This window comes from Hakea prostrata, chromosome 8, assembly GCF_041222555.1.
Source record: "Hakea prostrata isolate BN-2017 chromosome 8, UWA_Hpros_2, whole genome shotgun sequence".
Lineage (NCBI taxonomy): Eukaryota > Viridiplantae > Streptophyta > Magnoliopsida > Proteales > Proteaceae > Hakea > Hakea prostrata.
Window position 1 is genome coordinate 12,567,257 of NC_142607.1, and position 26,594 is coordinate 12,593,850.

Below are 26,594 nucleotides of genomic sequence, written 5' to 3' on the forward strand. Positions count from 1 at the left end.
TAGAGAGGAGCATATCTTGTACGAATCCCTGCAGATATTGAGAAGGTTCAAGCAATAATAGCCATGAAACAAAGACATTGAGTAATGAGAAGAGATCTAAGGATTTTGGACTGAAACAGGAGAGATAGATAGGTTTTCATAAAAGAATATATATTGACCATTTTTCCCTTATCTTAACTTGAAAATTTTAAGTAATTAAACTTGCGCATAAATGAGGAGAATGAAATTCTTACCATAATTTATAATAGAAAAAAAGTCTATTATGAATTTTAGCAGTTTTTTTTTATTATTTTAAATAAAAATAAAACTGAAAATTGATGCCAACCATTTTAAATAATGAAAATTCTCAACAATTGAGAATTAAATAATGAAAATTCTCAACAATTGAGAATGAGAATAGATACCAAAAATAGCTAATGTATTTTCTTAGTTTTTCTCCTCGTCATTATTTTCATGTTTACTTGACATTTTTTTGTTAAATGCATCCTTATACTCTGACCTTAATCGTAAGAAAAATACAAATTTCAATGGAAATACAAATTTTCTGGGCTGAAGTTTATTATTTTATAATGAGCCCATGGTTGATTCTTTCGGTTGGTATGTGGCGAGGAATCTGGGTGAACCAAAAATCTTAAACTTCTCGAATCTCATTTTTTAGTGTATCTGTTTCCTTATAAAATGAGTTCATCTTCTTCTATACTGCCATTAATACGTGTTGAAGCATGCGAGTATTGACAGAGTTCAAACGATTCAAAGAAAACATCATGTCTTCATCTCATCTCTATACGAATGCAGAATTCATTTCCATGCACCACAAATCGAGAACTTTCTAAACCCTTTCTAAAGAAGACTACCAACTTTTATACATCTTTTAAGAAAAGATTAAGACCATAAGTCTTTTGGAGAGAATGATTAAATCATATACAAAGGGAATATATATATATATATATATATATATATAGTCTAGATGACATTTGCCCATGATTTTCAAAATTTTGATTGAACTCAAATAATTCGTCCATACTAAAACCCATTTTCAAATATCCAGCCAAAAATTCAATGTCGAAAGATATCCATCTCTCTCTCTCTCTCTCTCTCTCTCTCTCTCTCTCTCTCTCTCTCTCTCTCTCTATATATATATATAGCCAACTGTTAGATGCCATGAGTCAGGGTTAGAGGGACACATTTTTGGGTGATGGAGAAAGAAAAATAAAACGTGGAAGAGAAAGAGAGACTCAATTTTTTGTGGTTTGGTTGATCTCTGCAAGCTACGTCCACAAGAATGTGATTTGTTTCCTTGAGATTGATTGTAGTACATATAACATTTATGGTTACAAAAGTTCTGTTCAACATTAATCTTTGACTCTAACTTTAGAGTTTGAATTACACAAGTTATCTATTTGTGTTTGGTATGAACTATGTCTCTTGTGTATTTGAGTGCAACTCTGAGTCGGATCCATTTGTGGATAAGATGTAATCTGCTGGAATCTCTTGAGTAGTTGATTTTGAGTTTGGTTCTTGAAGTCTTAAACACCCGGAAGTAGTTGAGTTCGAGTGGAGTTTTTGAAGCCTTGCACGCATGGAGTAGTGGTGGCTAGGGCAACTCTAAATTAGGCTAAGGTTGCTTATAATTTTCTTGTTTTGCTCTCAGACTACGAAAAACCTTTATTATCCTTAACACCAACACTGTCAATTTGATTGTACATATGAATCTGTTTTGTTTGAAGGTAATTTTGTCCATGACAAGGAGGAAAATAATTGATATTATTGTTGGAGAGAAGTTCTTTTTTTGGGTAAAATATTGGTGGAGAAGTTGATTAATTACTAAACTTGATTATAAATAGATAATAGGGATGGTGATCTAGTGGTTCACCACCTAAAAATTAATTGATACCTCACCCAATAAAAACCTACCAAAAAGATTATTACAGTCATGAAAAGGCAGAGGGAAACTCATTATAATGCCATACACAACCACTTAAGGATTGCACCTCACTCAATATATTTTTTTTTTTGGTGAACACCTCACTCAATATCAATACCCCAAGAACTAACGAACACATACTCCTTCAGTCTCTGGTATAAGCTTGTAGTGTCCACTCCTATTCTGGAGCTAGTGGCCTTCCAAGATCAAACCATCCCCAATCAATCTTATGAAAAAGCTAACTAAGAAGAAGCAAATTAAAAAGTAAAATTACCTGAGAGTGGATTGTGTGGAAAACCTTTTCACCCACCACAGAGTAGCTCGCACTGACTACTTCTGCTCCTTCTTCTGTGAGAATACTAATAACTTCACTGGAAATGATCTTATTGTTCAACCCAGTGATCAAAGTGATCTGCATTCCATAATCCATGTCTCTCAGTTCAAGTACTGGCATATTTGACCCAATTGTCATTGTTTCTCTGATATCACTATCGGTCTCAGAGATTCTCATAAGTTGCTTCTTCCTTTCTTTGAGGCTCTCTACTCTTTGTTTCAGTTCGTTTATATAACTAACTGCGTGGTCAAATTGATCTTTCCGTGATGATATTTCCTTCAAAGAAAAAGCCTTAAATTAGTTCACATAAAATTATAGTTGTTTTGGGGGGGGAGAGAGAGAGAGAGAGAGAGAGAGAGAGAGAGAGAGAGAGAGAGAGAGAGAGAGCTTCGTACCTTCTTAGGGTTGAAATTTCGAGGGATGAGAGAAGCAAGCTTGAGGGAAAGGTTTTTCATTTGCATTCTTCTGTTTCTTTCAATAGTCTTCCGATCAAGTTTGGATGAAGTACCATCGCAATTCTCCATCTTATCTTATCTGCTTTCTTCAACAAGCTGTGAAAGACAAAAAGAAAAGCTGCAACTTATTTAATATAATATCCACGGCAAGTCGGCAACACAAAGTGAACGCAAAGTGGAAGATGAAGCAGCCATAGAGAAGTTAAACAACTCTCTCTTGGATTCTGATCTCCATCGACAAACTACAGAGAAACAAACAATATCATAGGATGAATTCTCTTTCTTAAAAGAAAAAGAAAAGAATCGCTCAAAACCCAGAAACAGAAAAACGAAAATTTAAGGATTGGTGGTGCATGAGAAAACCCAAGAACGTTAGAGATTTATAGGCGATGAAGAGAGGGAAGCTGAGCAAAAACCAGTCAAGACATTCACAGGAAGAGAGACGTGAAAGAGAGAGAAGAGTTTGCATGTCCCACTTACTCTGCCTGGCTGATGACTATTGGTTTCCGTAAGGAAGGCAGCTTCCCCGAATGTTGCCATGTCAGCCAGCTGACTCCCACATTTGGCTTTAAAAAAAAAAAAAAAAAAAAAAAACTGTCATCCAGACATGCCTGACCCACTGGCACCGACAAATGGACAAACCTCTCTAAACCTTAAATGCACCACCAATCAAATTGGCGATTCTTCTGCCGAAGGTTTCACATTAAGCAGGGTCACGGAGAGAGGCGGAGCTATTAAGTTAAGAGGCCGACCTCGTTTTTTTTTTTTTTAATTTCATATTCCTTTATTTTTTTTGTATGTATGGAATGGAGTCCGATTTACTATTTGGATTCATGAATCTGAGAATTATACTCGTTTGATTGTAAAAATTTCTAGATTCATGAAATCTAAAGATTCACCTTTTTACACAAAAAACGTAAATCTGTAAATTTATGGGTAAAGGATGAAATCTAGAGATTTCAAAAAAACTATACATTTGCACATTCACAAAAATTAAGTCGATCAAATAGTTTCTTAGGATGAATCCACAGATTTCATTCCACAACCAAACATCTAATTTTTATAAATTATAACTCCATAGATTTGAAATCTCTAGATATTTGAAATCTGCAAACTCATGTAACCAAACAGGCCCCAAGGGCTTTTTTGGTTACGTGAATTCAGAAATTTGATTCATGAATGTGAGATTTATGCCTGTTTGGTTGTGAAAATCTTTAGATTTATGAAATCTAGAGATTCATCTTTTTATACTAAAAACGTGAATATGTAGATTTATGGGTATAAAGTGAAATCCAGAGATTTCATCTCTACTATAAAAACGCTAATATTTGAACATTCACAAAAATTACTGATGAATCCACATATTTCATTCTACATATTCGCTTAACCATACAGTTAAGTTTATAAATTATGACTCCATCGATTTGAAGTCTCTAGACTCATGTAACCAAACATGCCCAAAACTCTCTTAAAATTTTGATTCTATTAATAGTAATTTAAATCTCGTTAGAATTCAACCATCGATTTTATCATATCTAATCATAATCAGTGATTTTTTTTTTAATCCGTAAATTTTCTCCTAAAATTTCAATTCCTATTAATATCAATTTAATTATTGTTTAGAATTTCAACCATTGATTTTATCAGATATAATCGTAATCATTTATTTTTTTTCGAATCCCTAAACTTTCTCCTAAAGTTTCAATTCCTAATAGCAATTTAAATTTTAAGTTTTTTTTTTTGGGTACTAGTGTTTTTTTAATTCTAGAATTGAAATGCCATCGGCAAGGGTCGAACCCGAATTTTAAATTTTAACTTTTATTAGTTGGATGTTTAGAATTTTACCATTGATTTTATTAGATATAATCATAATCATTGAATTTTTTTTTTACTTCATTTATGGAAATTGACTGTTTTCCCCATATTTAATTAATAAACATCAAATCTATCTTTTTTTCTACAATTTCTCCCATAATTTCTTTCTCACCTTCTTTCTTTCATGATTTTTTTAAAGTTTTAAATGGTAAAAAAATCTAATTCTACAATTTTAACCCCTATGCTTTATTTCAATACATTTTTTTTATAATTTATTTATGATTGTGTTATCTATATTTTAGTCATCCTATTAATTTACCTAAATTTTTAATATGAGCCTCACGTCAGAATATAATAAAATAATTTAGAGGTGCAACCCTAATTGTGTCACTAACTAATAAAGAATAAAATCTTATACTAATTTAGCTAGCAGAAAGTATAGGGTCGAACTACGGGGAACTAAAATACTAATTTACTAAGATTAGATTCAACAAAACCTAAATTAAAGTAAATCTAGATTGTTTTTATTCTACTTAAGAAAAACACAAAGAAATAAAACTATTAATCAATGCAAAAACTATGAATACATGAAGATCTTTGGAATTTCGAATCCCCAATGCTTTTCACTAACCGATATAACTCTACGCTTTAAAAACAAATGATGATCTATTTTATATATGCCCTATCTTTGCATGACTATTGTCCTTCATTTAAGCTTGGCACGCTTAGTTTGCTTAGCTTTAGAATATCTTTGGCCAGACTCAAAGCACAATCAAATTAATGAAATAAACAATGGTTCATCTACATCCCAAAGAAAATGAACTAGTTACTCATTATAACAAAGTTCATAAAACAAATAAAGAAGAAATTTAGAGAGAGAGAGAGAGAGAGAGAGAGAGAGAGAGAGATGAGGTCTTCTTCTTGAGCAATGAGAGAGATGAGAACCAAGATCCGCGTTCGCCGTCTTCTCCACTTCTTTGTGGCTGGCTTCTCTTTTATGTATGTATCCCGCACACAATGAATCTGTCATCTTCTCTCACCTTCGTTTGTTTGGCCTAGGTTTTGTCTTTCCTGCTCTGTTTATATGATCCCACGGGGATTGCCCAATCACGTGCGTCAGATCTACTATCTTTACCCATCAATTCGACCTTTATTCGTTCGGATTTTGAGAAAACTCAAAACTAGAAAGTTTTAGATATTTTTGTTATCTTTCCATAGCATCTTGAATAACCAGAATCCGTGTTCATAAGAGAGAGAGAGAGAGAGAGAGAGAGAGAGAGAGAGAGAGAGAGAGAGAGAGAGAGAGAGAGATGTGGTCTTCTTCTTGAGCAATGAGAGAGATGAGAGCCAAGATCCGTTTATCCGTCAATTCGACCTTTATTCGTTTGGATTTTGAAAAAACTCAAAACTATAAAATTGTATATATTTTCAATATCATTCCATAGTATCTTGAATCACCACAATCTGAGCTCATATGAGAGAGATATGCCCAAAATACTGAAGGTGGGCTGTTTACATGATTTTCAGATTTATTACCAATTTTGTTCCTTAAACCTCCACCTATTTCCAATTTGGCTAAGAGATGCTCTCTTGGGCAGAAAAATTGAATCCCTTGATTACAAATCCACTAATATCTAATATATTTGCCAACTTTACTCTACATTATTTCTAATAACCAAAATCACCTTATTCCTGAAAAATACACAAAAATACTCATTTAGCTCTCTTTTAATTAAATAAGTATGAGAAATTAAATCAAATAAATAATGATAAATGCATACTTATCAGAAAGTAAGCCAAGATCAGTATTGCATTAACTTTCTTGCAACTACCCAAGGAATTTAGAATTCTTGTGAGGATTAAATTCTCACAAGGAGGAATTGTACATGTTATCCAGAATCTGACTAGATAGTTTGAGGTGGTTTCTTGTCCATAGAGACAACCCACTCTCACAGTTCTTATTGTTTACAGATAATTGGTTCGTGGCTGATTTGAGTTATCTTCAAACCAACTCAGGAGAAAACGGATTCTAGAGCAACATTTGACACCATCTGTGGGAAAGACGTAACTGTTTTTTTCGTTGTATTTTATGTGGTTGAGTAGAGATGGCATGAGATAATTTAAATTACAATGGTTTTAAACCTAGGGACGTTCGTGTGGGAAGAAGAAAGTGAACACCTGAAAAGAGGGAACCTCAAAAGATACCTTAAACTGGCCATCACATGAAACGCAACTCCCTGAACATGAAATAGCAATAAACATTGGACTTCCCTAGCTTGCAAGAAGTCACACCAACCCCTGTGCAAGATCTGGTTCAAGCACAGGTGCTTCAAGTGAAGATGATGTATATGATGAGCTCATTTTAGACGATGGTGAATCAATGGAGTCAAGTCAGCTCATGCCTCCGACAGGTCCAACTGTTGTCTTGCCTGAGATAGCGGTTTCATTTGAATTCTTCTATTTCTTTCAATAGTCTTTCGGTCCAGTTTAGATGATCGGTTCTTCATCATTTCCTTCATTATGCTTTCTTCTTGTTTTGAGGTTTTGAACGAAATAAAGCAAGTCAACTAACAACAAAATGGAAGAGAAGGGAAACTCAAACAACAAAAGGAAAGGCAAACAAGATCAGAAGAACCTTTTCTGAAGAACCCAAGTGAAAAATTAGATGCTTTTGTGTGTGAGAAGTGGAGAAACCATGAAGGCATAGGGTTTTATAGAAGAAGAGGAGCTAAGTAGACGATTTTATAAAGGTTTAAGCCACAACATAGAGAAGGAGACGCATAAACCTAACGCATACAATGAGGGGTTTGGGTTACTAATAAAACCCTGTTCTTTTCGGAATTTCTGTTGCCCCCCTTCCTTATAACGGTGTTAAGTTGCCGTTAAGTTTGAATATTTAATGTCTAATTTGCCCTTCATTAAAATTAAGAAACTAAAAGACGATTCTATCCTATTTATAAAACCATATTAAATGTCAATTTTACCCTAAACTTCATTTATTTTGAATTAATGAAATGGACAAAATTCAAATCCGATTTGGTTTCCCACCTTCACTAAACTTCATTTATTTTGAATTTTTTTTAGGTGATATTCAGTTTCCAATTTGAGTTGAATTTGATTTCCCTTCCTCTTCAGTTTCTATTTGAGTTTTATTCAATCATTCTTTCTTTATTTGGTATTTTTTGTTTTTTGTTTTTTTTTATTTTTTTATTTTTATTAAAGAATAAAACGGATTATAGTTTTTTTCCCCACAGTTAATTAAGGGTACTACTGTAACTTGACAAAAAGGTAAATAAATAAAGAGATAAGTATAAGGGTATTTAGGGGATTTTGAGAAAATATAAAGATGCCACATCATCAGTTAACTAACGGAACTTAACGGTAGGGGGCCAATAGTAATTATAGACAAAGTTGAAGGTTGGATTAGTAATTTTGAAAAGTACAGGGGATACAATAGTAATAAAATCAAAGTACAGGGGGCCAATAGTAATTATCCCTTTTTTTTTTCTTAACTTCATACCAACGTGATCACCGGCCATACATGCAGGGGCGGAGCCAGGATTGAATGTTGGGGGGGGCAAATATTGGTGGTCCAATGATGGACCCACGGTGGGTCCCGCAATTATAAGTAAATTATAAAAAATATATTAAAATAAAGTAAGGGCTAAAATTGTGGGAGAAAAACTTTTAAAAAATCTTAAAATTTAAATTGTTATTAGTAGGAATTGAAACTTTATGAGAAAGTTTAAGGATTCAAAAATAAAATAAAATGATTAATATTAAATAAGATAAAATTGAGGGTAATTTTCATATGGACTCCCTGAGGTTTCGTCTATGTCATTTTTAGTCTAAAAAAATTGAGACTTTGCATATGCCTTCTCTGTGCTATAGAAAAAGTCAATTTAAAGACAAATTATCGTTTCTATGACCAATTTGCCCCTTCTTCTTTTTTTGGGCAAATTTCATTTGAACCCACTGAGATTTGGTTTATGTAATTTTTAGTCAAAAAAAAGCTAAGACTTTGCATTTGCCTCCCCAATACTATAAAAAAAGTGAATTTAAGGATAAATTATCACTTTTATGACCAATTTGCCCTTATTCTTTTTTTTTTATTTAAATTATATATATATATATATATATATATATATATATATATATATATAGGAAAATAAAATTTTAGGAGAAAAAAAAAACAACAGAAAAAAAAATATTATACTTTATGAAAAGAATACTAGAAAAATCGTGAGATATGTATGAGAGAGAAATAATTTGAGAAAGAAAGAGTGAATACCTGATAACTGTGGAAAAGATTTAGGAAAATTCCAATGTCTGCTAACTACTCCACTATTTTGTGAGATGTGAGGAAAAAAAAAAAAAGAGAAAAAATAGGAATAAAAGACGAGATTCATATGAGAATAAATAGAAATGAAAATATATGACAATATATAGGGAGAAATTCAGGGATCGTGAGTTAGTTTTTAATTAGAATTTAACCTTTTATTCCTTAAAACTAGAGATTTAATAAAAACCATTAGATCATGATTAAGAATGACATTTGTATCCATTATCTTTATCTTAAATTTTAATTTTAATTTTTTGTGGGGCTAAATAGTGGTATTTTACATGTAAAGTGAGAGAAATAACAAAAAATATAGATGTAATTTAAAATTTTTAAAAAAATCTAGGGCCACGGCCCCTGTCCCAAAGTGGCTCCGCCATTGCATACATGCCATCATTATACAATAGATAAATATCATTTACCTCCCCTCTTAGTTGGACAAATAGCACTTACACCCTTTTTAGTTGGATAATATCACTTACCTCCCCTCTTACCTAGCGAATATATCAAACACCTCACCTCTGTTAACTTTTTCGATTAAATTTAACATTTACCGTTAAATATTTTTCTAAAATCCCAAACTACCTTTGGCTAAAAATATTTTGGTATCTAACCAATCAACAATGCGATTACACCACCGTTAGAACTTGTTTTTATAAATTTATAAAATAATAAACTTTTTTAAATAAAAGACAAAAGTTTATTTACATCTATACCTTAATTATATGATTTAACACCGTTAGATGCTTTTTTTATGCACGTGTCACAATGTTAACCTTTAGTTGCAGGCAAGACGACTGCAAACAAAAATCCCGAAAGTATGAACACGGTGACAATTTTCCCATTTTAAAAAGTTCTCCAAATTGATTATGGATAGGGTTGGTTCAAGTCACCTCAATTAATAGCCCCTTCGGTCAGATCAAAAACGGATATGGTTGTGTTGGATTCAGCTAAGTTGGATCACACAGAATTTTCAGGGTGGTTTGGGATGATTTGAAAATCACTCACGCATCTTCGCCGGATCTTGCAGCTGATATTGAAGTTTTCAAACACGTGAGAATTTATGAAATCCCTTTTATCCTAAGCGTGTAATGATACAAAATTATCGTCACACGTGCAGCCGTTCTCTGTTATGATTTAGGAATGCATTTTTGTGGGTTCTCATTGGGAGAGAAGTCACCAAACCGTCCATGGAGTGGAAATTAATGAGCTGTTGATCTTCAATTAATTTTTATTGATAGATTCTAATATTACCCCAGATTCACTTTTTTTTCTTGTGTGACACGTATACAATAAGAAATCTGACGGACACAATTAATTTCAATTTAAAATAAATTTTAACCCAGTTCTTCCTTCTTCCTTCTCATCAGGTAGCAGCACAAACGAAATCCTAACCAACACCTATGCCGGACTCAGGAGTGACGGTGGCGCTAATCTTTTTCCGGTAGTTAGTTCTCCCGGCGGTGAAAAGGATAGAGAATGGTTACGGTTAAAATTAATTATGTCCATCAGATTTTTCATTTACACGTGTCGCATATCGGTGAGAAAGCGGATGGAAAATGTCCATCAAGAGACGTCTCTATACTCGCTAACAACTGAGGCTTTCGGGGAATTGATACGCCTGTGCATTGTCCTAACGTGGAACGGACGATGAAACTGAAGATCATTTTGTTTTGTTTGTTCTTTTTCTGCTGTTATTTGTACACGATTGCTGCGACTCAATGGTTTCAAGAGGATATGAATGGTTGGTGTTATATCCACTATGGTACAAGCCATTAAATTGGAATAAACCACTCAAACGGCTCACTAGATTCAAGCCTGGTCTAAGATTGTTCGTTTAGTGCTTCTCTGCAAGGCACTTCTCAAGGGAATGTTTGCTGAGAAGTGATCGTTGTGGTGATACCAGCAATCACACAAGGACTTCTCGGTCAAATTGACATTGTGAGAAGATTCAGCGTATCTTCGTTCAGACGTCAATCACCGCATTAATTTTAGCATTGAATGCACTGAGAATTATTAAATGTTCATTACCGACAAGGAAGCTTCTCATTCACTCGAGCCACCATCGAGTGTAGCGACCTCACGTTTTGTTTGCCCAACTAGGGATTGGTTTCACATCAATGTTAGCGTGAGGCTGACCCTTTGATTCAATGATATTGTCTCTAGTTGTATGGCAAACCAACTACTTAGCTTGTTAAGCTACAACCCATACGCTATCACCACCCTTCATTTTGGAGCAAGGTGATCGTAAGGCTGTGGGGCGTCTCTTCTTTCTTGAGGTATGGACCAGCTGCATATATATCATGACTATGCGTTGTAAGAGGAGAACTCTGGATCTCCCGCCATTACTCACTTGCAACTACCTCAAGAAAACATTCTCTTCTTCTTCCTCAAAAACATTTATTCATCAGTGTGAAGATTTTGGATCTTTCTACTTACAGACTTAATCATTGGAGGTGGCTTTCCATCCTGAGAAGCGACCCACGCTCATCCTCTTTTGTTCTCAAGAATTGGTTTTGGGCCAAGAGTGAACAAGGGAGTCTTCAGTCAGATTTTGGAACAACAGTTGGAAACTCACTATTGTGGGGATTGATCTTTGATGGGATAGATTCGAAGATTTCAGTTTCATAGTGGTCATATATCGTATTTTGAAAGAAAGGAACTTCTTGGTGTTTTAGAATGTTCAATCGACACCAATCTCTATTCTGAAGCATATAGTTGGCGACACTTGCAGCTGATATAATACTTTTGATCGTCAAGTGGAGGATACACTCATCCACCTTGATTTCTTTAAATCTTGGGGTATCATTGTTCTTTTTATCCATCCACAACAATTGGATCAAGCCACTTGAGGGATGGGTAGCCATCAATTGTGACCGGTCAGTTTCTTCGGATCACAACAGATGTGTGACAATAGGGTGAACCTCGGAAGGTTATGTATTATTTGATATTGTAGGTGGCTACACTTCATAGAACGTGTTGCATATGAAGTTGCAAACCATCCTCATTGGATTACGAGTCGCTCGTTGGCGAGGATATTGAAAGGTTGAAGTCAGGTCTAATTCTTTAACTGCAATTCAATAGATCACTCAACCTTGTATGAGCCAATGGTCAATACATGATCCTAAAAAAATATTTAGCTATTACAAGGTGAATTTGATGAGTGTGTGTTTTTACCTTACCTAAGGGAGATTAACGCAACAGCCAATTTTTTAGCGAGCCATGTGACTACTAACACAGAGATTGCATGGACACGTTTATTATTGTAGGTACTGTTATTTATTTTTATTTCTAATATAATATCAAAGTGCCTTTTATTATATCTCAAAAAAGTTATAAGTGAATGTGGGGATAATGTTAAAAATTACGAATAAAAACTAACTGGAGATTAGTGAGAGGGGTCTCAATGATAAATTAGAAACCTATAGGGAGGGGCATTAATTTTATGAAAAACCTTAGGAGGTGGGATGAAAAATTACCCAATGAAAACACGTGTTTAGCCAATATGCACACGCTAAATGCATGCAATAATGTATTTTCAGAGATTTTCTTACAGTTCATTTCTCTTGATCATTATTTTGATGTATACCTAAACCTGACCTTTTTGGTTAAATGTATCCTTGACCTTACCTTAATCTTAAGAAAAATAGAAATTTCAGTGGAAATACTAGTACATGAATCTTGAATCACGACGCCGTTATAAGTCTCGCTGTCATAGATTTCTGGCCTGGGCCCACTTATCTCGGTAGCACAGATTTCTGGACTTTTTTTATTATTTTATAATGAGCCCACGTGAAGCTCATTATTTTATATTTTAATGGTTGACTTCTTATTTTCGTATGCGGCGAGAATCAGGGTGAATCAAGATTTGTTGTTTTTTTGTTTTTTGACCGCAGCTTTCTATATATGGGGATTATTACTAATATAAGTGCCTCTCCGAATAGGTGGGTACCCAAGATTTTTCCGTGGGAGGTTGGATCTTTAACCACTCAACTAACCCGCCATTGGCAGAACCAAGAATCTTCTTATGACATTTAATGTAAATGTCTCGATTCTCTTGCCTGGCGTAATCATTTCGTTGCAAAATGAGTTCATCTTCATGCCATTAATATGCGGTGAAGTATGCAAGTATTGATAGAGTAAAACCATTCACACAAAACATCATGTCTTCATCCGATCTCTATGCAATTCATCTCCATGCATCACGTATTCACGTATGGAAGATTTTCCAAAGCCTATCTAAAGCAAAATTGCTTTGGTAATGCGCAGGATTCTCGTGCGGAATTTCGGATTGTTGGATCCAAAATTTGGGTCGAGATTTTGATCTGACGGCTTGAATGGTTTCGCATGACGGTCCTTTCTAAAGAAGACTACAAGCTTTTATACATATTTTAGTAAAATATTAAGATCACCTGAAGAGAAGATTAAAACTTACACAAAAGAAAAACAAAAATTTAAGATAAACTAATGAGTTTTTTTCATGGTGCCCATTTAAGTGGGATTTTAATTTTTGATTGTCCACTTAATTCCAAACTACTCACTTTTTACTTTTTGTAAAATTTCAAGTTATTCTCTATTAGAATTCAAGAGTTTGATTGTTAGTTTTTCAAATTTTATGGATCAACTGCTTAAAATATCCATTTTTTGTTAGTAAAGTTACTAAAATGTCCTCTTATTCACTTAAGTAATCCAACCCTTAGGTGGGTGAAGGAACCCATCTTTTTCCTATACTTTGTCAACAACCCCACCATCGCTGGCAACTGTCACCCTTTCCCACTTAAATGGGTAGTCAAGAATTGAAGTTGTTGATGATGTCTACGAGTTGTTTTGTATATGTTTTCTTCTCCAATTCTCCATAAATATACTCCTTGGTAATAAATTACTGCCACAATTTCTCTTCAAATTTAAAATTAAAAAAATTACCTCCTTTACTTAGTTATCAAAATCAACATAACTACTATACCTTCTCAACTCATCCAAACATGCTAAACGAAGTTCACTACCTAGACCAATTTAGGGTTACAACAATATCCCATAAAGTAGGGTTATGATGTTTGTTGGATGATATTGAGCTTCAAACATGCTAAACCAAGTTCTCCCTATTTATTCTTTCATCTTTTCTAATCTTCTCTCATGCATGACTTTTCATCTTCACACACAACTAAAGGGAATATTTGAATTTCAGAAAGCTAAACTTTTCTCCTAGATCTTCTCCACATGACTACAATAAGGTATTTTTATTTTCTCTCTCTCTCTCTCTCTCTCTCTCTCTCTCTCTCTCTCTCTCTCTCTCTCTTCTCTTTGGGTTTATTTTCTTCCTTTCTCTCTTGATTTTTTTTAAGTGCTGAATACGTGTGAGTAAGAGTATGATTGTATGAAAATTTCTTGCTGTTATTTTAATTAATTAATTATTTTTATTTGTGGTTGATTCGTTGAAATGAGAGAGTATATATACACTAAATTAAATTCAAACCCAACGAAATGGAAACTCTATCCTAGAATTCAAAGCGCAATAGAATATGAGAGTACACCTACAACATTGAATAAGATTTTGTATATTTGAATTTTGAAAGTTTATTGTAAATCAAATAATAAATAGATCACTTCCACAAGCAAACAAATCGTGGAAAATTCATCATCTCTAAGTCTTCCTCTAAACTTTGAATTCATCAATTTGAATTCTGTCTATATTTTTTTTTCTAATCTTGAAACAGAAAAGAAAAAAAAAACTAGCAACAAAATAGGGAATAATAGGTTTATAAATTGATCCAATTTTATTGTAAGAAATTTGGGTGAAAATAGGTTGATAACAATTAACTAATACAAAAATTCGTTATAAAATTGAAATTAAAATATATATAGATATATCATATATAGATATAAACTTATCAAGTAAATCTTTTTCTTATCCAAAAAGAAATTATAACAATTTTGTAATTACTGTTCACGCCCTCTTCCTCCCCAATGTCGAATCCTGGGTCTGCCCCTGCCATGAAGACTGACCTACTAAAGACAACGTTTCAAAGTTGTTGCCTTTTCTGGTCCAAAATTGGGTGGTACTACTTGACTAAACTGTCACCAAACAAGGTCCGAGAAAACTCATAAAAGAAAGAAAAGCTATGCTTATACTCTAGAGATTAGCCTCAGGCCCTCAGCTTGAGAAGAAAAGAAACAAAATAAAATGAAGAAAGGGGGGCTAAATGAGTTTAAAAGAACTTTTTTTGGGTTTACACTTTAGAGAATACAAACATTTACATTACACTCTTTGTTTAGTTAATTGGGATCCTCTACAAAGGAGACTTTGCAGATCAATTTCACTCAAACCAGTAGGCATCGACATATCACAGGCCTGGTGATTTTTTTATCTTCGCAAATTTTATATAAAAAATATACAAAAGCTTTTGTACTAAAGAGAAGAAAAGGGGAGAGAAAATACAACAAAAGAGAGCCAAGAAGGCTCAACATGCAACACTAAGCCTTACAAAATAAACCTAAAAAGGGGCAATTGAGAGAAAAAAGATATATAGGACTAGAAAATATTGGACCAAATTAAGAACAAGGCCAACAGGCCAAGTTCAACTAAAAGTCAAAAGTACTAGAAATCTCACAAATCTTGTTTCTTTGACTTAGCAAGGATCGCAAGTGGCAGAATATCGAATTAGAGGGATTTCTTGACTTAGATGCTTTCGTATTGCCTGAAGCAACACCTTAGGAATGGAAAATTGCAATAGCATGGTCGAAGAGAACTATTTCAGGCTTTCAACTGTTGCACAGCTAGCTAGCAAAGGATTCTTAGAACCTGAGCACGAACAAGTTGCAGCTCTATAAAATCTTCATTAGCCCTAATTAACAATTCTTTGCCCTAATTTAGAATAAAATCTTCATTAGTCTGCCTATTTCAAGTTCCCTAGCCAATTGAAAAATATATATTACAACATAAAATAGGTAGAATTAAGCCTGAGCCTTTCTCTTACATTGCCAAATCTTGATGTTTGTTGGATGATATTGAGCTTGAAATGCATACAAATGGCCAAAAAAGAACCTACATTAATGCTGGAGCCTGGAGGATTCTTTGTATGAAGAGGATTGTGAACATAGAGCAAAATCACATGAAGTAGAATTATGGTTCAGTTGAAGCGTTCCTTCTTGGGAGGCAGATTTTGTAAATCTGGTCTTGTACTTATGATTTCCACTACTTTTCATGCTTCTTTGTACACACTTTTTTTTTTGCTAGAAGGTTGATTGTATTAAAAGCAAAAAAAGAAAGAAAATATAGACTACAATTGACTTAGGGCCCTTAAGGAAAAACATAAGGCAGTTGGTAGTTCAATGCTAAGCTATGGTCAAAAAAATATAAATATCCAAAAAAAGCGGGGGAAAAAATATAATAACACAATGTATTAAATAACTTGAGAGGCATTTTGGTCCCTCTACGTTTGAAATTTGAAGATACTTAACAGCGACTAACGGTGTTAGTTTGGTTAGGACCCACATGTAATATATTGCACTAAGGGGACCCACACGTAAGAAACTCTTTACTATTTTACTCAACCCTGTTAATCCCTTTGCGGCTAGTGACTATCTCATTATACTTTAAATTTGTCTTTAATCAAGATAATGTCGTTAAAGGGGTTTTGGTGTTAAAAATATGGATTTAGTATTTTACATACTCAATTTCTTCGTCAGTCAATTTTATGTTAAAAATAGCTACACTTTTCAAGTTCTAGTTATAACTTAGGCAAAAATTTTGAATGTTATTTGAGTTGATGGGTGGGTCTCATAATTTTTTGAATTTGATATACTCTAGATAACATTTGCTCACGGTTTTCAAAATTTTGACTGAACTCAAATAATTCGTCCATACTAAAACTCATTTTCAATACCCAGCCAAGAATTCAATGTCGAAAAATATATATAGTTGCCAACTGCTACTTGCCATGAGTTAGGGTTAGAGAAACATGTTTTTGGGTGATGAAGAGAGAGAGAGAGAGACTCAGTTTTAACTGGTCCGGTTGATCTCTACAACCTATATCTAGAGAAATGTGATTTGCTTCCTTGAGATGGACTATAGTACGGATTATATATTTAAAGTTTCAAGAGTTTTGCTCAACATTAATCTTGGACTTCAACTCTAGAGTTTGAATTACATAAGTTATCTATTTGGGTTTGGTATAAACTATGTCTCTTGTGTGTTTTAGGGCAACTCTGTCTGAGTCTGTTGGAGTCTCTTGAGTTGTTGAGTTTGAATCTGGTTCTTAAAGTCTTGTACACATGGAAATAGTTGAGTTTGAATGGAGTTCTTGAAGTGTTGCATACATGGAGTAGTGGTGGCTAGAACAACCCTAGATTCGACTAGGGTTGCCTATGATTTTTCTGTTTTGCCTCAGAAGCGAAAAACTGTCATTATCCTTAACAACAACATTGTCGATTTGACTGCACATATGGATCTTTTTTGTTTGAAGGTAATGTTGTCCATGGCAAAGAGGAAATAATTGATATTATTGGTGGAGAAGTTCTTTTTTTGGTAAAATATTGGTGGAGAAGTCCATTAATTACTAAACATTGATTATAAATACATAATAGGGTGGTGAGCAAGTGGCTCACCACCTGAAAATTAATCGATACCTCACCCAATAAAAACCTACCAAAAAAATAGTATTACAGTCAAGAAGAGGCAGAGAGAAACTCATTAAAATGCCATACACACCTATTTAAAGATTGCACCTCACTAAATATCAGTACCCCAAGAACTAACGAACACATACTCCTTCAGTCTCTGGTATAAGCTTGTAGTGTCCACTCCTATTCTGGAGCTAGTGGCCTTCCAAGATCAAACCAACCCCCATCAATCTTATGATAAAGCTAACTTAACAAGAAGCAAATTAAAAAGTAAATTTACCTGACAGTGGATTGTGTGGAAAACCTTTTCACCCACAACAGAGGAGCTCGCACCGACTACTTCTGCTCCTTCTTCTGTGAGAATACTAATAACTTCACTGGAAATGATCTTATTATTCAACCCAGTGATCAAAGTGATCTGCAAGCCATAACCCATATCTCTCAGTTCAAGTACTGGCATATTTGACCCAATTGTATCACTATCGGTCTCAGAGATTTTCATAAGTTGCTTCTTCCTTTCTTTGAGGCTCTCTACTCTTTGTTTCAGTTCGTTTATATAACTAACTGCGTGGTCGAATTGGTCTTTCTGTGATGATATTTCCTTCAAAGAAAAAGCCTTAAATTAGTTCACATAAAATTATAGTTGTTTTGGAATATAGATATATGAGAGAGAGAGAGACCTTCGTACCTTCGTGGGGTTGAAATTTCGAGGGATGAGAGAAGCAAGCTTGAGGGAAAGGTTTTTCATTTGCATTCTTCTGTTTCTTTCGATAGTCTTCCGATCAAGTTTGGATGAAGTACCATCGCAATTCTCCATCTTATCTTATCTGCTTTCTTCAACAAGCTGTGAAAGACAAAGAAAAGCTGCAACTCTTTTAATATAATGTCCACGGCAAGTCGGCAACACAAAGAGAACGCAAAGTGGAAGATGAAGCAGCCATAGAGAAGTTAAACAACAAATCTCTCTTGGATTCTGATATCCATCGACAAACTACAGAGAAACAAAAAATATCATAGGATGAAATTCTCTTTCTTAAAAGAAAAAGAAAAGAATCGCTCAAAACCCAGAAACAGAAAAACGAAAATTTAAGGATTGGGAGGTGCATGAGAAAGAGAACCCAAGAATGTTAGAGATATATAGGCGACGAAGAGAGGGAAGCTGAGCAAAAACCAGTCAAGACATTCACAGGAAGAGAGAGGTGAAAGAGAAAGAAGTTTGCATGGCCGACTTACTCTACCTGGTTGATGACTATTGGTTTCTGTAAGGAAGGCAGCTTCCCCGAATGTTGCTATGTTAGTCAGCTGACCACCACATGCCTGACCCCACTGGCACCGACCATGGACAAACGTCTCTAAACCTTAGATGCACCACTAATCAAATGAGCGATTCTTCTGCCAAAGGTTTCATATTAAGCATAGTTACGGAGACAAATTTTCCGATAGATATAATCTTTTATCTCAACAATTTATTCTGAGTTGTTTCAGTACTTTGATTTCAGGCTACAACTGTGCCATTACACTAAGATCCGCCACTTCTTAGAGGCATTTCTAAGTTAGAAGTTCTAACTGCATGTCGTTAATCCTGCTAATAGAATTTTTGAAAACCTTTTACTTTGATCATTAGAACTAAAACTTAATGAGTTTTCCAAAAAAAAAGGAAGCGTGTCTAATGTTAATTGCAGAACAAAGTCCATTTAAACCCCTAAGAACAAAAGAAATAACTACATCATTAACTGCTCCAGCAGCATACAAAATATCCTCTCTACCAGGGTCTCGCTACTTCAATTGTCGTGGCTCCCCCATCTTGTCTTTTTAGGCTTCTAACCAGTTGATGGTAATAAGTCTCTACCTAAATGTGGCCGAAGCCCTCTGAGATGGTGTGCAGCAAACAGCGGTACCTGTAGGATCGCCATTGCATGCTACAAAACTGCAATTTGTTGTTACTCTCAAGTCTCAGCTACAAATGTTGGTCTTAGGTTTAGGGGTCCTTGTGCTCAGATGACAAGTTTCAAGAGGACTTTTTATCCCTCAACTTTATTTAAAAGCCCAGCAGTTTTCTAGCAATAGGAGTTTATTATCCCCATGGGAGAACAAACTTGGTCAACTAGTTTGGATTCTGGACATACAATCTACTTTCTTTTTGTACTCTTTTCCCAACATATGTGAAATTCCTAGCTGCCTGATGTAGTCCAATCATTCTGAAGAAGACGTCAGAAAAGAATTTCACTGGCATTAGTGATTGCTCAAATGAATGCTGAAATCTGCAATTGTCTTCCTCTCAGCTACAAAACCCAGCCCCTTTGTTCTTCTCTGAATGTTAAGGGTGGGCAACAACACAAGTTGGTTCTACACTTGTTCCTGGGCATTGTTAAGCTCCCAATATGCTGCTTCTGCTCTTCTAACCACTTCATATGGGGGATTATTGCTTCCATGTTCGTATTTCATTTGGTGCTTTCCATAATTGAATGAAAGGACAGAAACTGAAAAAGTTGGGGACTGCTTTTCGCTTATTGACAAACATGTCCAAAATAATCCTTATTGACAATTAAAGAACATAATTGCCGATACTCCATCTATTGTTATATTATATTATTTTTGTTTTACGTGAAAATCCCCTTCTCAGGTCATTTTTCAAAAATTTCATAACATGATGAACAAATTTCCATGAAAAAACAAAAATGATTCCCTAGCTACATTCAATAGGATATTCAAACTTTGCATTTCTTTGTTCTTTTATTATTTAATGGAAGGCTTTCAAACTTTTAATTAATCTTGTGGTGGTTCAAAATTTTCACGTTTTAATATTTGATTATAAACAGAAAATGTTTAATTCTTCTTGTCATGAAAATGGTTGTTTACAATTTTTTTTGTCAAAGTACAAAAATCATGTCTCAAATTTACAAATACCATTGTATCTCTTCAGGTGTCAAAATGTTCTATGGCATCCCATCGCAACTCCTTTTTGACTTGTTCAGGACAATCCCCAATAAGGGATGAAGTATGATCCATTGCTGCTGATTTTGCAAGAAAATTAGCAATTGGATTAGCTTACTTGTAATTGTGGGTAATTGTCTAATCTATCTATTTATATAAAGTCTCAATCCATACCAGAGCTGTAAAACACACCAAGGAATGCGAAATTCCTTCATTGCCAATACCACTGACAGAATCAAATTCAATGCACAGCTTCTCAATACCCATGGACCGGCAGCAGCCAACCCTTGCATTGAGACCATGGATTTAGCCTCCAAACTCGTTCTGACACCCATACACCCACAGAAAGAGGACACCATCATGGCACTCAAGTCTCAAATCAGTCCCCCTATCCCTGCATGTCTAGGAAACCCTAAGGCCAAGTCATCAATGTTAAGTTTAAAGTAGCCCCTTTCAGGTTGTCTCCAGACCACCTCCTTTGGCTCTGCATTTGGCTTTACCTTCACACGAAGTGCTACTCTTGCCATCACCTCTTGGTCAGTTCTTCTTGTGATTCTTATCAGAAAGTAAAAGATGTAAAAAGTAAGATTTTGTAAATAGGCAGTTCATTCTTATTATCATCAACAAGCATTGACAAACTCCTTCAGTCTCTGGTATAAATTTGCAGTGTAGCTAGTGACCTTCAAAGATCAAACCAACCCCATCAATATTGTGATGAAGCTAACTAATAAGAAGCCGAAAAATAGGGGGAATTTTTTTTTTTTTACCTGAGAGTTAATAGTGTAGAAAACCGTATCACCCATCACAGAGAGGTAGCATTGAAAATTTCTGCCCCTTCTTCTGTGAGAATACTAATTACTTCACTCAACATCAATTCCTTGTTCATTCCAGTAATCAAAGTAATCTCCAAGCTATGACCCATATCCCTCAGTTCAAATATTGGCAAGTTTGGCCCAACTGTCATTCTGTCTCTCATATCCTTGTCGATCCCATAGATGTTGATGGCCTGCCACTTCCTTTCTTTTAGATTTTCCAATCTGCCTCAGTTCCTTTATATAACGTACTGCCTGGTCCAATCAATCTTGCTGCGATGACATTCCCATTAAAAATTAAAGAGCTTTAATTAGTTAGCATTAGACTCTGTGTGTGTGAGAGAGAGCTTGGTGGAGTTGTAGTTGAGAGGGACGAGAGAGGAAAGCCTGGAGGAAAGGCCTATCATTTGAATTCTTTTGTTTCTTTCAATAGTCGTCTTTCGGTCCAGTTTGGATGATGGGTTAAAGTGGTTCTTTTTCATTTCCTTTTTTATGTAATGTTCAAATTGAATACAGAATTCTTGATGCTAGAGCCATATGTAGAACATAGGAGGAGATTGTTGAGGTATTTGAGTCATATCCAACTTAAGTTAAGGTACTCAAGTTATACCCAACTTATTGTTGAAGTATTTGAGTCATAATCAACTTATGTTCTAATATGGGCCATTAGATTAGTTACGATCTAACGGTGTAATGGGCCTTTGTAGGAGAATCCAATTACCAATAGAACTCAGTATTTATTTTATAAATACTAGCTAGAAGCAGCGGTCTGGGTATTACAATCTAGATACTCAAGGTGTAATGCTTTAAGCAACCTCGTGCTTTCAACCCTAACCCTAACAGAAGATTTATGGTTGTATAGAATTAGAGGAAATAAGCAGGCGATTGATGTTATCAGCCTTTAAGCTAGCCACAGGCCCACAACAGAGGAGACACAGAAACCTAACACATACGGAGAGAGAGGTTTGTCACGGCTCTTCACTTTTGAAGATTTTTTTGACTTCATACAAATGGGATCCCCAGCCATACACGTCATCAGTATCTAATTGGCTCGGTTTGGTATCTAAGCAATCTGCCGTTGCCACGACACCAACGTCATTGCTGATTAGATTACTAATTAATACAAACAGTGAAAACCTCAAAACACTCAACATACATTTATTATTTCACCAAAAATAATATTAAATGTAAATGTCAATGCAATGTTGGTAGAGTGGTAAGATCCATACTTCTAAGTGGAGAGGTCATGGATGGATTCGATCCTTGCGGACGACAAAGCTCCCTCTGAGGATGTAAGTGAAGTGCGCGCAAGCTGGCCCGAATGAATAAAAACACCAAAAAAATAATATGTACATTATTATTTGTTCTGATTTGCGAATCACCCAGGAATCCTCCCCAAATCTTGCAACTGATCCTTTAGGAAGTATGTAATGAGACACCAAATATCGTCACACATGCAGTTGTTCCCCTTTAATGATTTGGGAAGGCATTTTTGTAGGTTCTCACTGAGGAGAGAAAATCATCAAACTGCCCCTGGGAAGGAAATCAATGAGACGTCTTTAATGCACACATTAAATGCATGCCTCACTAAGTTTAAATTAAGTAGAGTACGTAAGAGTTCATCTTCAACACAAGCCGAACTTATGGACCATGTTGCTTCAACAATTCAAATTCTCATCTCCAGCCTTGATTTACCTAAAACCCATTTTCTTATTTATACACAATGCGCTTGAATATTGATTAATGCATTATACATTCGAAACAAACCCATTACTTACAAACAAATGCATAATTAGTCTAAACTCTAAATAAAAACCACATGTACTTTAGTACTTATATGATGAAAGAAAACTTTTCGTAAGGAAAAATAATACTTAATTAAAAACCTTCAAATCAGCTCAATATCGAGAGCCATAACCATACATCTAAAATTATATATCAACAGAGATGAGTATGGATTGTTGTTATCACTTTATCTTTAGAAATAGTAGAGGAAAGGAGGAAAGAAAATATGAATATAACCCACCTTAAGTTGGTAAGGTATTTTAAAAAATAAAACATTTTGATGGAGAAAACATATCACTTAACCAAAAAAGGGATACCGATTGTTACTTACCCGGCCAAAAACAAGAGAAGTGGAAACTTGATTTGCTAAAATTCATTTTAAATATAATTTTAACTAAATTAAATTAACAAAAGGCCAAGTTGGGCTAGGCTTCTAAGGGTTAAATCCAAACAGAGCCAACCCTGTCAGGATCGATTATTTTGTAACCTAAATCTACCCTTCGGGTTGAAAAAATTGGTCTAGGATTGGGCCGAGTTTAGGGTGGAGCCAACAAGGTTTTACTAACACCCCTATGTCCAGCACCCTAGCTGCAATGGCAGATACATACTTGTTTGTTTGTTTGTTTGTTTTTTGTTTTTTTTTTTTGGTAATAATGGCTGATACATACACAAAGAGTAATGTGTTAGCAAAATGAAGATGTAAGTTTAGACACAAGTGCAATGCAAAGGGCAAACACTTGGTGTCAATGTTATATAAGTCCAATAGTCAGGGAGTGGATGTTAACCCAAGTTGTTCTGGCCGCTAAGGAAAGAGCATTCCAGACTAGGGAGTTAGCCAGATGATTACACTCCATAGAAAAATACTTGAAGGTACATGAAGAAATGTAGGAGGAAGCTAGCAGGTAATATAATGTCATTTACTATTTACAGAAGGCTCCCTACTTCCATTTTAGAGCACAGTAAAACATCTCAGCAAATTTGGCAAAATTCTTTGAGTTTCATGGAGGGCGATATAAAAATTGAGAAAAAAAAAAAAAGTGTATTGCAAACCTCCTAGGTTAGAATTGGGCGTACACTCTATTCCGACGCGGAATAAATTTAGGACGGAAAAGAATGAATGAAGGAATCTATGGTAAGACTCCTAAGTCTAAGAAACACTTTTCATTTTAACACCTCCTTATTACAACAGATCTGGAAAAGAATGATTGTGAAGGAAGTCCAGCTAGACCTTTCTGGTCTTAACTCTATATGGTTGGGTTTTCATCTGTTCTTGGCACTGATTTTAATTAGTGGAGATTCTCTCTACTCAACTTGCCTCTTAATAAATAAAGTGACACTCACATGAATGTGGGACTACATTGTTCTTGTTTAACCCAAGTATACTTTATGAATGTGGCTCTATGAATAGAGGGATAGGCTGGGTGGAGAGGATCTAAACTCGATTCTAATTAGCCCTAATCCTCATTCTAGTGACAAATTATACAATGAAATACTTTTATGATAGAATTAGGTATTTTATTTGACTTCTGAAGTGACCGAATGAAGTGTTGGTACATAATTCCAAAGATAATAGAAAGTGGGTTTGGATATGAGTAGACAACACTGGCAATAGTCATACACTAAACCCAGATCTAACCCTAATCAGGATGATCACCTTAAAGTGACTTGGATATGGTCTTAACGTTAGAATTAGGCCTACACTTTATTTGGGATACCTTAGCCACCACTTCATCTCAAGCTTATGCGGCTAGGATTGCTTCCAAGAGTTCCATTGCTTTTCGAAGTCCATAACTGATCAAACATCAGTTCCTACATTCAAGACTTCCAAGATTTCCATTGCTATTAGAAGTTCTATAGTTGATTAAACATCAATTACTGTATTCAAGAAGAATTTTACAATTGGTACTCACAAAGACTCTAGTCAACCCAAAGAAAAGTTTGATACTGATTGGTACAAAAACACCGGTCAATATTTTATGTAAACTCATATTGTAACTCAAGAGTTTTAGAACCACAAATACTATAGTCCTAGAACACTGAGAATGACTCTCATTCTATATAAAACCTTGTACTAACTCCTTGTAAAATTAATGTGAAAATTATACTCTCTCCTTACAAGCACTCTCTCTCTCTCTCCCCCCCCCCCCTCACGTTTCTCTATCTCTCCTTTTTCACCGTGTCTCTCTTCTTCTCTCTTTCTCTATTCAACTACCTTTTTCAAACACACTCTATTCCAACACAGAATAAATCAAGACGGATTTAGACTATCATATCTTTACTCATCCGCTACAAGTTTAGTGTTTTATTTTTATTTTATTTCTCTCTCTCTCTCTCAAAAGAGAATTTTTATATCAGAAAGGAGGGAATGAACTATTACATTCACCACTAGGAAGAGTGACTAAAAGGTATTCCTCATTTACTTTTCCTTTTTTGGTAGAAAAAGGTTTTGGTCATTTACCAATAAAACCACCCCTTTATAATTTTGATACAAAAGAAAGAGAGTGGTCAGTGTTTGAAATACGAGAGAGTCATTTTGTTCTCCTGTGCTAAATGAGAGAGACCAACGTTCCCTGGTTCTCTCTAACTCTCTCATCTCTCATCATCAATCTGATCAGGTTCTCTCTCTCTCTCTCATCTCTTATCATCAATCTGATCATACCATCGCATTTGTTGAACTGTTGCTTAAAAAGTATGATGAGAAGTAAGAGAGATCGGACACTATTAATCTAAATGATGATGAGAGATGAGAGAGACCTTTTCTGTTCTTCTCTCCCTTCTCTCGTCATTGTTTTGGAGACCATTGAATTTGAGATTTTATGGTGACAAAGAAAGACTGAGAACTATTGTTCTTTGACGTTGCACTCTCGTCTCTCCTCATCATTATCGTTTCTATATGTCGACTTTGATTTACTCCATTAATTAAGACGAGAGAGAGAGAGATACGCAGAACCATTAATTGTTCTGTTTTTGTTTTCAACGAGTTTGAATTTTGATTTATATATATCCACCATTTCCTGAAATTAGTTTTTATCATTTTTATTTTTTAACCAGAATTAAAATTGTTTCTCAGATCTCCGGCAAACTGGCGGCAATAACATGTCTCCGTTTCCACTGAATGTACGTAAAGGGAAACACATCTCCTGCGGTTTTTTATCAGCTCCGGTTGAAACACGCTTCAGTTTGCTGAAGTTCGCCTTGGATAATCACTTGCCAACCTAACCACCTCTAAACTAAGTTCGTCTACTATTTTTTTTTTTTTTTGAATAGTGATTTATTTGAATTTAATATTCATGGGTAAATAGAAGAAGACTATCATATAAGTAGATAACATAGGCCAATGATTAATTGAGATAATACGGGTCAAACAGCTTGCTCGAACAAGAGTAATCATTGAAGGAGATAACTCCATGTTATCCACCTTCTCAATTCTGAGAGGGCTTTTTGGTTGGGAAATCAGATCTATAATTCAAGAAATGAAGTTCTTAATTAATCCCATCTTTCAACCAGATAAATTCTCGCATATTTTAAAGGAGGGTAATTCTGTTGCAGATCAGCTGGCGAGTCAAGCGGCAAAATG

The 26,594-nt window shown here is 34.9% G+C and overlaps 2 protein-coding genes and 1 pseudogene across 2 annotated transcripts; all 3 read right to left on the reverse strand.

The window, feature by feature from the left end:
• Nucleotides 1-2,025: 2,025 nt before the first annotated feature.
• Nucleotides 2,026-2,782, reverse strand: LOC149006980 (transcription factor bHLH162-like). The gene is made up of 3 exons (XM_089167000.1): nt 2,654-2,782; nt 2,199-2,534; nt 2,026-2,121 (listed from the first exon to the last, which is right to left on the reverse strand). Exons 1-3 carry the CDS (start codon nt 2,780-2,782, stop codon nt 2,026-2,028), a joined length of 561 nt encoding a protein of 186 aa, XP_089023126.1.
• A 14,813-nt stretch (nt 2,783-17,595) lies between these two features.
• On the reverse strand, nt 17,596-18,303 carry LOC149006981 (transcription factor bHLH162-like). The gene is made up of 3 exons (XM_089167001.1): nt 18,175-18,303; nt 17,767-18,087; nt 17,596-17,688 (listed from the first exon to the last, which is right to left on the reverse strand). Exons 1-3 carry the CDS (start codon nt 18,301-18,303, stop codon nt 17,596-17,598), a joined length of 543 nt encoding a protein of 180 aa, XP_089023127.1.
• A 2,737-nt stretch (nt 18,304-21,040) lies between these two features.
• Nucleotides 21,041-21,714, reverse strand: LOC149006982 (transcription factor bHLH162-like; annotated as a pseudogene).
• Between the last annotated feature and the right edge of the window lie 4,880 nt (nt 21,715-26,594).

Excerpts from the sequence above, each read along its gene's own strand:
- LOC149006981 (XM_089167001.1), bottom strand. The coding sequence starts at position 18,303 with ATGGAGAATTGCGATGGTACTTCATCCAAACTTGATCGGAAGACTATC. Across the intron at positions 18,088-18,174 it reads GAAATTTCAACCCCACGAAG|GAAATATCATCACAGAAAGA; the intron begins GTACGAAGGTCT and ends TTTTCTTTGAAG. Across the intron at positions 17,689-17,766 it reads TCCACACAATCCACTGTCAG|GCCACTAGCTCCAGAATAGG; the intron begins GTAAATTTACTT and ends TGATCTTGGAAG.
- LOC149006980 (XM_089167000.1), bottom strand. The coding sequence starts at position 2,782 with ATGGAGAATTGCGATGGTACTTCATCCAAACTTGATCGGAAGACTATT. Across the intron at positions 2,535-2,653 it reads GAAATTTCAACCCTAAGAAG|GAAATATCATCACGGAAAGA; the intron begins GTACGAAGCTCT and ends TTTTCTTTGAAG. Across the intron at positions 2,122-2,198 it reads TCCACACAATCCACTCTCAG|GCCACTAGCTCCAGAATAGG; the intron begins GTAATTTTACTT and ends TGATCTTGGAAG.